This window comes from Hyalella azteca, unplaced genomic scaffold (assembly GCF_000764305.2).
Source record: "Hyalella azteca isolate HAZT.00-mixed unplaced genomic scaffold, Hazt_2.0.2 contig15733, whole genome shotgun sequence".
Taxonomy (NCBI): domain Eukaryota; kingdom Metazoa; phylum Arthropoda; class Malacostraca; order Amphipoda; family Hyalellidae; genus Hyalella; species Hyalella azteca.
In genome coordinates, this window is record NW_025945573.1 from 177,633 (window position 1) to 192,218 (window position 14,586).

Here is a 14,586-nt window from a genome sequence, read left to right on the forward strand (position 1 = left end):
TACATTTGTTCAGAATTTCAAAATTCGAAACAGGGCAATATTGTTTACTATTAGTTTTGTTATTTTGAAACATTACGTAACATCCGATAATCTCAGCTGAGATTTTACTAACGCGAAATATTTTTTTGAAGTTTGCGTCTGTTCAAATGTGGGAATTTGTTCAGATTTAATGTACGTGCAAAAATGTTCGTGTTCAGATTTAATGAATGTGATAAACCTCTGGAGTCGACTTCTGTTTAATTCAGAAATTTTATATTGAATAATTAAATTGTCAGTTATCTGACTCTGTGAATTTTAGGATATACATATATATATATATATTTAAAAATTAGTTTGAGATGGCAGAATTTGTTGATTTATACGCGTGCGATTAACGACCACAGAATTTGTTGATTTAAATTAATTACTTTTAAATTTAAATCAACAAATTCTCAGGTCGTTAATCGCACGCATATATATTTATAAATAACCTAAATAATGGTTTTCAATATTTGTATCCGATGATTAGAAATTGATATATATTTTCAGTTAAGTTGTAATTAGTAGATTATTATTGACTTAAGTTTCTTATTCGATATCGATATCGAATATATCGATTCGATATTCGATATTTTATCCCGAAAGATGACTGTGGGATAAATTTTTTATGTTATTTTAAATTTTCCGAGGATTATGCTATGTCGGATATTGTGTTAAGATTTTATTTAATGCTAATTCAATGTTAAATAAGTTATTAATTAATTAAAGATCGAAAGATTTAACGGTCAAGTTTAAATGAAAGATTTAATAAACCCTTTCTTCAGGACAAAATTTATCGTCAATTAAAAAAATCAAAGTTGATTATTGTATTAAAAATGCCTTTGAAGCTCGGTGTCCGACTGAAAAATAATCAATCTGAGCTCGGGACCAAGCTTCCGTTCCCGGGCAAAGGCCACAAAGTCTCCGACTCGCCCCCGACTCCGGACCCACCAACAATTTCTGTCCCCCTGAGTCCTGAGCCACAGCAGGATCAACAAATCCCTTCGCCAGAAATCCCAGGTCCGGCAGCCCCATTTGAGGGTTTCGCTAATCCAGGAACCGCATTGTGTCCTCCCAAGGGTGGGTAAATAAAACTAATTATCTATTGATAAACTTATGCTTAATTTGAAAAAGTATCATATATGTAAAAAGCTTGCATATATTTTTGGTTGTCACCAAGGGTGGGTAAATATCTATTGATGAACTGATGCTTAAATAAAAAATACCATTTATATTAAAAACTTTCATATATTTTTGATCGTAAATTTCTGTACAATTATTCATAAAGTGTATAATTGTTACTATAAACGATAAGTTTAAAATTTTTATATGGCAGAGGTTGATGTGATAGATTTTTTGAGCTCGTTTACAGGCTGGCGCTCACTTCTTCTAACAATTGAGTTCAAAAGTGCACTAGCTGGTATGTGGTTAATTGACAATTATTCACTAATCAGACGTTGAGATGACGACTATTTAGATGGCGTATTACTTTAAATTGATATTAGTGCCTAAAATGGTAGTTTCTCTGTTGAATGGTAGTTTTACGTACTATTGTATTGGGGCTAACTTTTGCATGAGTTATGGTCTTCCTTAGCTTAATGTATTATAAATCGTATTGACAGGGTTGCAGTTACCGTTAAAGTTCACAAAATGTTGGGAATCTTAATAAGGGAATATACACCGTTGATCCACTTTTACTCTACTTTAAGAAGAATTAGATATCTGAAGAAAGTTAATTCTCTGGAGCTTTTAATGCAGCTGCTATTTTATAATTAATCGTGCCATTATGTATGTCAAAGAATAACTAAAATGTTCATTATTGTAAATTCTGTAGTATAAACTTCAATTGACTTTGTTATGTTATGTCATACTCTGTATTGATTTTGCTGAAGCATCTTCCTTCTAGATTTGGTAATTCTGTAGCCATTTTTGCCTTGACATTTTCTGCAACTCGATTCTGGAGGAAACAAACATATATCCACAGAAAAAATTCAGTTACAAAATCTACTTTACTATTAATGCGTAACTGGTGATTTAATTTTGATGCTCTAAAAATTCAACTGTCACCAACGTTTAATTTCATTTAATGTGAAACATAATATTAATTACAAAAAGGTGAAAATAATTCCACTTCAAATAGTTAAAAATAGTTTGAATTATGAATCGATTTTATGCGATTTTTCGACAATTTCATATGATAAGCATTGTATCTCATAAATATTATTTTGAGTTAAATTAGCTGTATATAAATAATTAAAAATAGTTGAATTATGGCTAGATTTGAGACAATATTTTCGGCAATTTATACTATAAGCCATGTATCTTATTAATATTACTTCGAGTTAAATTGCTGTTTATATATAATTGAAAATAGTTTAAATGCGGCTAGATTTAAGACGATATTTTCGACAATTTTATACTATAAGCCATGTAACTCACGCCTGCTATTTCGAGTTAGATTATCTGTTTAAATTTTAATTTTATACTATAAGCCATGTATCTCATGCCTACTATTTCGAGTTTAATTACTTTTTATAAATAATTAAAAATAGTTGAATTATGGCTAGATTTAAGACGATATTTTCGACAATTTTATACTATAAGCCACGCATCTCATACCTATTATTTCGAGTTAGATTATATGTTTACATTTTAATTACTTCGCACAGAGTCTCCAGCATCATCGACTCGCTCCAGCCCTGACAGATCAGGCAACGGCACCGCGCGCATTAACATGACGCCGCCCCCCCTCCCCGCTGATGAGTGCATCCCCCTCCTACCCTCGGAAGGTAACCCTGCTTTTGTCATAAGATAAGAAACTAATTAAACAGAAATATCAATTTTGCTTTTAAAATATGCCGGTTTAATTGCAGAGAAAATGGATTATTAACAAAAATACACGGTAGCGCTAATTTTTAGTCTTTCTCATATGCTGAAATTATCAATAAAAATCCAACAATTGGTAATATAAATAGAAATACGTGGTTTTGTGCATTATATATATTGTATATGACTCTAAATTATAGTTATTTATTAAAAGCAGTGAAGCTAAACTGCATGGCGGTACGGTAAAAGATCGACATAATATTGATTTTCAGCGCATTTTCTCATTTATGTAAAAAATGCCTATTGTGCTCGCCATGTCCGTCTGTCTGTTTGTCCGTCCGTCTGTCCGTGACCTCAAGTTTTCGTCGACGAGAAAATGCGCTCTCTGTCACTTACTACAGTGGGTACTGAGTTATATTTGTTCTACAAAGGAGCGCGTTCGCGACGATCAAAAATGCCCCGCTACGAGCCGACCGACTGGGACGATTCGCTGCCGTACGGCGGCAAGGTATACTTGGCACGCAAGAAAAAACCTGACTCGTGGCCTTGCATCGCTCTACAGGTGATCTCTTTTTAGCGCATTTTCTCATTTATTGAAAAAATGCACTATTGCGCTCGCCATGTCCGTCTTTCTGTCTGTCCGTCCGTCCGTGACCTCAAGTTTTCGTCGACGAGAAAATGCGCTCTCTGTCTCTCACTGCAGTGAGTACTGAGTTATATTTTTTTCTTCCGGCATGGTATAAATAAAATTAATATCACACCTTTTCAACTTCAATCATTGATATAATTTTAAATTAATACCTTCTTAACTGTGATCAATTATGTTATACACAACAGGCTTGTTTGATTTTTATGTCAACTGTGATCAATAATATTATACATACCAGGCTTGTTCGATTTTTATTTCAACTGTGATCAATAATGCAATACATAACAGGCTTGTTCAATTTAATTAATAGATATTTTTACAGGCAGTAAACCGTCCGTGTAAAAAATGTCAGCGCCTGCATGGTCATATCGCCGCGACTTTTTCCCTATTTATAGAGAGGAAGTCATTGTTCTATGATACTTTAATTATCATTATGAATAATATAATGCGTGTAAGATTAGCTCGACTCATTAGACGGACATGAGCTCGGTGAAGCTTCATTATTGTTCTTTGATTATCAATTAAACATATTTTTTATTTAGAAAAAACATGCAATAATAATGTTTGACATAATAAAACTCTTGCATGCGTTATATATTTCACTATACGCCGTGAAATTGTCATGCTATCTTTACCATTGCTAATTCGTGCCATAAAATACTTCTATCATATTTATAAATTTAATTGTGTTTTTATAGCATAAAAAAGGAGATGAATGATTGGAATATCGTGGCAAATAAAATATTGAAGTAAACGCATTGCAGACCTTATAATATCAGGTAATATGCAAATAAGATTGTTTGAATGAAAAAATTATTCATACATCGATGCAAATGAGATAAAGCCAATGCGTGCTCAAATCAGCACTTAATTCCAAGCCATGCAGACATTGATGACACAAGATTATCATAAATAATTTAGGCAAGGCCGCGCAGCATTGCAATACAACTAGATATATGTATTTGACTCGCTATTGAAGTAATTTCAGACTTTTTCCTCGCTATTGAAGCAATTTCAGACTTTTGACTCGCTATTGAAGCAATTTCAGACTTTTTCCTCGCTATTGAAGCAATTTCAGACTTTTTCCTCGCTATTGAAGCAATTTCAGACTTTTGCCTCGCTATTGAAGCAATTTCAGACTTTTTCCTCGCTATTGAAGCAATTTTAGTCCAGCCTGTAATGCAGCTGCTCGGCATTCATTCCGGAAATCACTGACGAATTTACTGCGGTTGATTATAGGTTATTCAAGGTCCTTCGATCATGCGTCTATAATTTCCTAAAGGGAGATATCGAGGTTAAAATTTTTCGACTAGGCTTACAATCTGCCTCACAAAGCCTGAATAGAGACCCTGAGAAAAAGCCACCACTGTGGGAACTAAGCCTGATTAAACAGACTATTTCAATGGCATGACTTCGTTATACCTTTGCGTGTTTACAAAGCTTTCAACAAATTTCGCTCTGTGTAATGGCACACAGACCTCAGCTTTGTAATGTAAGATGAACCCTTGGACTCCACCAAATTTCCATCCTTGATATGTGTACATATGCACGGATATTTTATTTGAATGTAAATTTTTTATTTCTGCGCCAAAAAGCTGGATGGCGGTGTTTTAATGGCGACAGTTTGTTTGTTCATGAAATATGTTGGCCGGAAGTCTTCTGTCTCATCAGTCTTTCCACTGATTAGTCATCTATTCGATATAAATTGGTGCACGATTCATCAGCTTTTTGTAGACATTGTAGGTACTTGTACCTAAAACGCTTCTGATTGCACATCTTAAATCGCATTGTACCTCACAACACTTGAGGCCGCCTCAGGCCACAACACAAACGAGAAACAATGCATAACTCAAAATCTTAAATAAATCACTTCATCTCATCTCCTGAGTAGCATCAACAGCAGCGTCCCGAAAAATTCTCTGATATCCATGGGCAAGAAAAACTACACAGGAAACCGTCGTTATTGCGAGACGCAGTAGAAGCGAGGCAATCCGTCTCAGCTGAGCGCGGCAATTCCACGTCCGTGATTGCGTGGTGTTTTTCCAGCCCATGGCCGACCTCTCGAGACTTGGCTTCTTTCGCTGATGAGGTTACGCTCACAAGTCTGAGTGCCATGTAAAGTTATAAAGCAGCAACAGATGTTCAGCGATGATTACTATCAATCCAGCTTTTATATACTTTTTTCAAGTGCCTTTTTGTAGGTTCTTATGGCTCTTATACACACGTGTTTACCGAGCGTCTGCCACGGAGGTCTCATGTTCAATCTAGTTAAGTGGCAAAGCTGAATTTTAATATCACTCAGCAAGGTTCAATTTTGACTGAATGAAGAAGAGACCGAGTTTGTCTCAAATAGGCCCGTTTTCTGCAAGGGCTTCTACAATTTCGAACGAATGACATAGGCGAAAATTTACGAGTGTTTAAATTCAATATTTTAATTTTGCTGTAGGTGGCGTTAGTGCTGTTTGCAGTGGGTATGATGTACTACGGTTGGTATCACACTGAGCATCTCCACTTCCACGCTACAAAACTCTACGGACATTACGGTCACCCCGTCGCACAAGCCATGACGGCTGAAAAGTATCTTCATGGTAAGTTTAGTGTTCGGTTTTCAACCCCTAAAAATGATTTATTATCATATAACTAGGACAGCAATATCATTTCAGATTTCTATTAAATCATGCTAATATGTCTTTGTAGATTGAAGTATTACATAGCCTTGTCTTACCGTAAAAAATTTATGGGAGAACTGCATTTGGCTAAATATTTTACTGGTAAGGTATAGACTATATAGACTATATATAGGCTGACTTTCTGAAAATATTAAGAATATTGAATAAATCAAATCGACCTAACAGCTACATTTTGAGGCTCTCATATGAATAATATATAAGCCACTATTAATATAAACCATGAATAGGCCTATGGAGGAGAATATCACTCTGCCTAGGTCGCGAATGAGACTTGGCAGAGAGATGAGATCTAATGTGACCCTCTCAGCACCTGATCTAAGTACATTAGCATGACTCCTTCGGGAGCAAGAAGAGGTCATATCAACCTAGAACTAATTGATAATTTAAAATGAGAACAGAATTAATCCTTAAAACCTATGGTCAAACAGTTGTAATTTATCTATTTTATTGTAGTTATCGTCAACCTCTCCTGGAGCAATGCTTGGTGACGATCGAGTTAAAAATCCTTAAAACACATTGGGCAGAAAGTAATTCTAGAAGGCCAAGGAGGAACCATACCTTCACTCGTGTGGTTTTATTAATCTGTTTAAATTAATTTAATTGAGTTTGCGTATCAAAGTTTAAAAAGTTAAAAAAGGGGGGGGGGTTTATTTGCAAGAAAGACGGGAAGGCTTGCCTCTCTATCATGATGCATCCATCGAGAATCCCTAGCTGTGATATGAAGGCTTTCGGAATTTCAAGTAATTTTGGGATTTGAGAATCTCTGGGAAGCCAAGAAGTCAAAGAACACTATTCAAGGTTTTGGCAACGAAAACAAGCATTGAAAATTAAATGTCGATAACAAAGATAAGGTTCCCTCAATTTGGAACATTAACCCACCTGAGAAATCTGCAGCAAATTAACAAAAATTGTACACACTTTTTTCAAATTTTTGGTTGAAAATTCTTGCCATAATTATAATAGTATAATAGTAAATCAGAGGAAAAATTAAAATAATGTACTGAAATTGCATGACACACGATAACCCTGCCATAAGCATTGCACTACTCGGCTGACGATAAATCACTAATGGCCGTCTGGTTACTATGGCAAAAATTATCGACCCCCAGTAAAATTAAATCAATCACCCATCAAATAAAAAATAACGATCAAACAGAATGTCCACTAATGAACGTAAAATTAATATAGCTTTTATTATTGAAATCGCAATAATGACCATAAAATTAAAAGATCGATAATAACCGAAAGCCCAATAACGTCAATCAGATAATAAAAACTATAATAACCTAAGTCCACTAACGAAATCACATTTAAATGATAACTATGACAAGTCACTCATGGATAACTACCAAACTGAAACAACTGTTTTATCCGAAATAACATCAATGATCAGTAAATTAGAATAACGATAATTACCGTATACATCAATTACAATGACCATCAAATTACAAATACAACAACAGTGTTCTTTAATACATGTATATCCTCACCACTAAAGACCGTTATAAAGTATGACTAAATTACAATGGAAACCATTGCCGTGCAGGCAAAGGGGTGGAGAAAAACCATACGCTCGCGATGGAGTGGTACATGACTGCGACACTGATCACTGTATTAAAGAGGTGACAATGATCGCCCTAACACTTAAGACCGTTGAAAAATAAGACTAAATTACAATGAAAACCTTTGCCGTGCAGGCAAAGGGGTGGAGAGAAACCAGACGGTAACGATGGAGTGGTACAAGAATGAGACGCTGAACATTGTCACTGTATTAAAAAGGTGACAATGATCGCCCTAACACTTAAGACCGTTAAAAAATAAGACTAAATTACAATGAAAACCTTTGCTGTGCAGGCAAAGGGGTGGAGAAAAACCATACGCTCGCGATGGAGTGGTACATGAATGCGACGCTGATCACTGTATTATAAAGGTGACAATGATCGCCCTACCACTTAGCACCGTTAAAAAGTATGACTAAATTACAATGAAAACCTTTGCCGTGCAGGCAAAGGGGTGGAGAAAAACCATACGCTCGCGATGGAGTGGTACATGAATGCGACGCTGATCACTGTATTAAAAAGGTGACAATGACCGCAATACCACTTAACACCGTTAAAAAGTATAACTAAATTACAATGAAAACCTTTGCCGTGCAGGCAAAGGGGTGGAGAAAAACCATACGCTCGCGATGGAGTGGTACAAGAAGGCAGCGCTGCAGGGGCACCCGCATGCCTCCTATAACCTGGCGGTGGGGCACTTGCAGGGCATGGACGTAGGGCTCAAGCCAGGGTATGTTAATAATGGATCAGTGCGCATACTTATATCATTTTTACATCGTATTGGTCAAAACCAGGGTCTGCATGTAATACAGGTTCAAGAGAGGGTCTACGCGAAATTTAATTCAAGTTTTATAATTGTATTTTAGGAGTTAAAGCCAAAATCTAATTCCCAATTTAATAATAGTTTTACATGTAACTTTTCAAGACAGGGTAATTGTACGTCCTTATTTTATTTACATTTGAACGAACTTTTAAAGGGCTCAAGCCAGGGTATGTTAATAATGGATCAGCGGGGCCCATACTTTCAAAAAAAGTTAAGAGATCGTAAGTACATCTGCCAATCATTGACGCCTTTCAAGCAAATCCACCAATCACAGACAAGAAAATAGAGCGTAGGTACTTACGTTCGTTTAGCGAGTTTTGAAAGTATGGCCCCCGGTAGCTCCATTGCTTGATCCCGTAACATATGAAGCTGAAGTTATGTTAAGACAATGACTTTGTTTTAACAAATAACCTGGGCCTATACTTTCAAAAAAAGTTAAGAGGTCCTAAATTCATCAGCCAATCATTAACGGCTTTCCAAGCCAAATCCACCAATTATAGACAAGAAAATCGAGCGTAAGTACTTACGTTCACTTAGCCAGTTTTGAAAGTATGGCCCCTGTAAAGGTAGTATTAAGCCGTGGTACAGACCTAGGCCAATACTTTCAGAAAAAGTTAAGAGATCGTAAGTTCATCAGCCAATCATTGACGGCCTTTCAGGCAAAATCCACCAATCATAGACAAGATAATAGAGCGTAAGTATTACGTTCACTTATCGAGTTTTGAAAGTATGGCCCCTAGACTTATGAATCTTATAAACCTGTAAAGGTCCGTATCTTATTTAAATTTCACAAAAGTGAGTTGAACCTGGCTGTACCACAAAGTAATATCATTTTATATCGTATTTGTTAAAACCAGGTTTCACCTTTAGAATTTAATTTAATTTTTATTTAATACAGGTTCAAGCGAGGGTCTGCGCGAAATTTAATTCAAGTATTATAATAGAATATTAGGAGTTACAGCCAAAATCTAATTCCCAATTTAATAACAGTTTTAAATGTAAGTTTTCAAGACAGGGTAATTGTATGTCCTTATTGTATTTAAATATTGAGCTAACTTTTAAAAGGTTCAAACCAGAACTTTGACCTAATATGATCAGGCACGTCGTCCAATTATTAAAATAAATACATATTGCAGTAGGTTCTCCACTATCATATATTGTAAATTTTAATTACACAAATTAAAATTAAAATTAAAATATTTCTTTAAAAAAATTTATTTACCTGTTTTAGGGAGGTGCACGAGTTGATCAAGCATGCGGCAGCCCAGGGCGTTATTGAAGCTGCTGATGTGCTGCTCAAAGCCTGCTCCAAGGGACGGTGTGACGACTGATGTCCGCACAATGACCAGAAACATCATGATGATATGACGAAGGGACGCCCATCATCGTCATATCGATCTCGCTGATCAACACCATTTATAAAGAATGCACATTTATAAAGAATACTCTAAAGAAATAAGGTTCTCGCAAGAATATTTTCACTGGGAACCTTATTTCTAACGGTTATTTCCAGGGGAACCTAGGGGAACCTTAATGAATACTGTGTTGCGATTTTTCCGGACCTACAAAAGACCTTTGATTGTTTGAATTGCCAAGTTCTATTGGATGATTAGGTGAATTCCACCGTTATGGAATTAGGGGGACTTTCCTCTCACTTTTTCAGTCTTACCTCACGAACAAAGTCGTCGTCGCATTAAACGAGCTCAATTCCCCATTAGGGCCCATCAAAATAGGTGTATCTCAGGGCTTTGTACAATGGTCTCAATTCTTTAATGATTTTATTAATGATATTGCCTCATCTTTTAATGTGAACTGTAAGCTTTTCGCCGATGACGCCGTGTTCTATGTCTAGAAAAACTCGTATGACGAAGCCCGCGACAATATATCAGAGCTGTCATTGAATCTGATGGCTTCTATCAAACAAGCTAGTGGCACCTACTGACAAGAATAAGTTGATGCTTTTTACTCATAGACTAATTTCCGTTTTACGTGACATCACTTTCAATGAGACTATTTTACAATGGTTAGATAAATTCAGGTATCTTGGGTTAATCCTCTATAACAAGATCTCCTTCAATAAACACATTAACCACGTCTGCCAGAGGCTGAGTAAAGCCCAAGTAGTCTTGCGTGCTTTATTAAATGTTCTACCTTTCCCTTCGTTAAATACGCTTTTCTATGCAATGTCCTTATAGGAAGTCGAAAATTTTAAAACTTGACGATATGCTCAAATTTACACTTTTAAAATTCATGAATAGAGCACTTTTCCATGATGAACGTCTTTTTAAATTTGCCCCCACACACCACCCAACACATTTTTATAACACCAAGCAGGGGCGTTCGATTTAACTTACCACCGGTTCGTTTAGAAATAGAAAAAACGGCACCGTTTTAAATTTGGTCAAATATTTTAACAATCGTCAGATGAATTCAAACAAGATTGCTCTAAAATACTTTTAAAAATATAATTCCGTGATATTATCCTTAACCAGTATTAATTTGATTTTGATTATTACGCAGGTTATAAGTATTTTGGTTACATGTTTGCAGTTGTACCCTGTCTTACTCAGTGTAATGTTGATATTGCCTCTGTAATGTTGATTTTTTATCATGACATAAGGTTATCAGTTTTCATAAAAGCTTTTTTCAATGATATTTTTTTTATTATTTTAGAAATTTATCACTTATTTATATCGTCATCTTGTTATCAGCGAAATAGAATTATATATCTATTATGTTGCCTGCAAAGCTTCAATAGCTTATATGTGCATTCACCTGGAAGCCTCGCTATTTTATTTCACGTTTCTTATATATTTCATTGTAACGTGTGATCCTATATGTGTGAAACAATCAATCAATCAATTCTAATATGCGTTGCATGATGTGATTACGATAAATATTTTAATTGATCGTTGAATGGGCACATTTCTGACAATTATTACAACTAGCAGAATCAATATGTGATTAATTTCCATAATTTTTAAATGGTACGTAATGAAAAAATAAAGTTGCTACAGAAAGATGCACAATACTGCTTAATTCCTCATTATTGAATTCGACGAATCCATGTAGTATTTCTCTGCATTTTTTCTCGGTTCAAAATTTTCCAGGCTTAATAATTCTGTTTTTAATTGTGAAGAATTGTGATCAATGGTGCTAGATATCTAGTAAAAAATTCAGTGGAGACTTTAGAGAAGAGGCGGATTAATGAAGATAGAAACGGGAGTTGTAGCCTGAGATTAAACACGAAAAATTGATAATAGGTCGGGAAGAAGAAAAAAAAACAATACATTAGTTGTGCTTTTTCGTCAAAAAATAAGTTGAATTGTTTTCAACTGAAATTAACTGGAAATTGAACAGAAGATTTCATTCATGCGATTCTGCTCCAATGAAACAATTATAACTAAAAAGTGGCGTGCGAATTCATAAGAATTGAAGGCTCTGAAGCTATTCTTGGGTACATAAATTTTCTCAGAACAATTCCGTTATGCGCAAAATTGAATTGTCTTGAAACTATTTATTTGCTGCAGACATTGAAGCGTCGAAAACAGAGGAACATCTGCGGTGTAACTGAGATTGCCTCCGAAGCGAGCAATAACGACAAGCAATAACAACCTTGCCGTGCAGTTGGTTGTGTCCTGTTTATTTCGATATAACTAGTCCTGTTTATTTCGATATAATGTTAGGTCTTGTTTAGGTTTATGTCTGCCTTTGAATTTTGACTTTTAATGTGATTTTATTCATTTTTAGTTTAGTCGAACTGATGATGGAGCTGGACTCCGAAACGTTTTCACTATCGATATGGTGAATTTTCTTGGCGTTTTCTTTGCTTTTAAATTCCTTGTGTCGCCGACCATGCATGAAGTTGTCTTGCAGTTAGGACCGAGATCGCGGCGTGAGTGGTAATTTGAGGTGAAGATTTGAGCCGCTGCAGGTCGATGTTGTATGTCGTGTTGCAGGTCGTGTTGCAGGTCGTGTTGCAGGTCGTGTTGCATTCCCATTGCAAGCAGATTGTATTGCGGGCATTTGAGCCGCTGCAGGTCGATGTTGTATGTCATGTTGCAGGTCGTGCTGCAGGTTGTGCTGCATTCCCATTGCAGGCAGATTGCATTGCGGGCTGCGTTGCAGGTCGTGTTGCAGGTCGTGTTGCATGTCGTGTTGCATTCCCTTCGCAGGCAGATTGCATTGCGGGCTGAGTTTCAAGTCGTGTTGCGGGCCGTGCTGCAGATCGCGTTTCTGATCGTGTTTCTGATTGCTTTGTGGGCCGTGTTTCGGGCCGTGTAGGTTGCACGTCGTCTTGTGGGTGTGTTAAAGGGTTTAAATGTGTTTAAACGTTGTATTTAAATTCCACAACACATCGTGTTGTGGAATTTGTTGCCGGTCTCGTGTTGCCTGTTGTGATGTGTGACTTGCGGGTTGTTAGCAACCCGCAAGTGAGGTGAGGTTGCTCACAACTCGGAAAAAAAGTAAGGGTACGTTGTGTTGACGACCGGAAGCTAGGTTGTTATGCATAGGAATGGAAAAGAAACGTACGTATACTGGGCTAGTAACAGGTCGTGTTGGTCATGTTATAGCCTTTGTTTAAGGTTTCAATGGGAATTTTGGTAGTGTATTTTTAAGTATTAGTTCAAGTGATATCTAGTTCATCTTTCTGGAGAAATTCCTAATGCTTTCATATAAATTATTTGCAAATAAGTTAAATGCACATGGCAATGATTTTTGAATTAAGAAACATGTTTTCTTGCTTCATCCAATCGTCCTTGATGAAAGGAAATTGTAAAATCAACAAAGTGAAGTAAGTGCTTCGTAAACTACGCAGGATGAGGAGTTTATGTGTAATTCTCAATAACACACGAAATACAATCTAGCGCAGAGCATACATTGCAGACTTCGCAATGAAGCGACCGATATTCAGACCGAATATATTTGCATATAAATCAACACGTCTAGCCAAGGCTTTAAATGAATTCTCCGGCGAGAATTTCGAATTTTTAAGTTGAAGTAAAGGTAAACATGATAAAACACTAAATATCGAAAGTGAAAAAAAATATCTCTGTGTAAATCAAATTTGAATATTGGAATTACAAAATCACTTTCTATATAATATAACGAATTGTGTGTTTTCAATTTTTCTTGGAAATAAGATTGCAATCATAGTTGTATAACCATCATCCCAGCATTGTATGTTTTTCTTTTTGGTATGTTTTTCATTGTATGTTTTCATTGTATGTTTACTTTCATTCGTTGTATGTTTTGTATTCATTGTTTTTTCATTATATGTTTTTTCAAGTAAGTTTCATGTTCACGTAAATCAAAATCTCATATATAGTTACATTTAATTCACGCTTATTATTTGAACTACATAATTCATGCACTTTCAATATCATAACGATCACTAAAACAACAGTAAAAATTCTTGCATATGTTTGATAGTTTAGTATTTTGAATTCTTCTGCAGTGACTGCGACAGCGATGTTACTAGAGGATCTACAATGAAAAGATGTGAGCGCAATCGCTGCGACGCCCCATAGACTGCATTGCAAACTTAGGACGAACTTGCATAACGTCATTGCTAAACTTCCCGATTCAGCACTCAACTTTGCCTGCTATCTAATGCGCGAAGTTCGGAATCCCAGCAAATTATTATAGTAATTTTTAGCACAAATATTTAATAAGTTTTTCTTATGCGAAGAATCGTGACGTATAAATGAGTAAAACATAAGCGGCATTAGTGTCCCGTTAGAGAAGTAAGTAGCTTATAAAATGAACAATTCTTTCAAGCGAATGTTCACCGAAACACAAAAGTGTACTATACAATTAAGTTATAGACACCTTAACTCTCAAATATATAGACGAATACCAAAATTTTCTAGTTGATAGTTTGAAATTAAAAGTAATAAAGATACCACAATAATTTATAAGTCTAATCGGCAGCGATATGTTTATTCAATTTGAAAGTTTTTCTACGGTAAGATTATTCGGGTCAAAATTAGGAATTAGCAAATGGTGTACAAAATTAAA

At 35.7% G+C, this 14,586-nt stretch overlaps 1 protein-coding gene across 2 annotated transcripts; it reads left to right on the forward strand.

Moving 5' to 3' along the window:
* Window positions 1–809: 809 nt before the first annotated feature.
* LOC108673973 lies at window positions 810–10,979 on the forward strand. 2 transcript variants are annotated; one of them, XM_047884616.1, is made up of 7 exons: window positions 810–1,098; window positions 2,688–2,807; window positions 3,276–3,406; window positions 5,940–6,081; window positions 7,730–7,773; window positions 8,384–8,472; window positions 9,797–10,979. In XM_047884616.1, the coding sequence occupies exons 1-7, from the start codon at window positions 855–857 to the stop codon at window positions 9,894–9,896; spliced, it is 870 nt and encodes a 289-aa protein (XP_047740572.1). In that variant the 5' UTR covers window positions 810–854; the 3' UTR covers window positions 9,897–10,979. The 2 variants fall into 2 exon arrangements, with proteins under 2 accessions (XP_047740572.1, XP_018017354.1); XM_018161865.1 differs by lacking the exon at window positions 7,730–7,773 and having other exon boundaries at window positions 8,340–8,472.
* The last annotated feature ends 3,607 nt before the right edge of the window (window positions 10,980–14,586 follow it).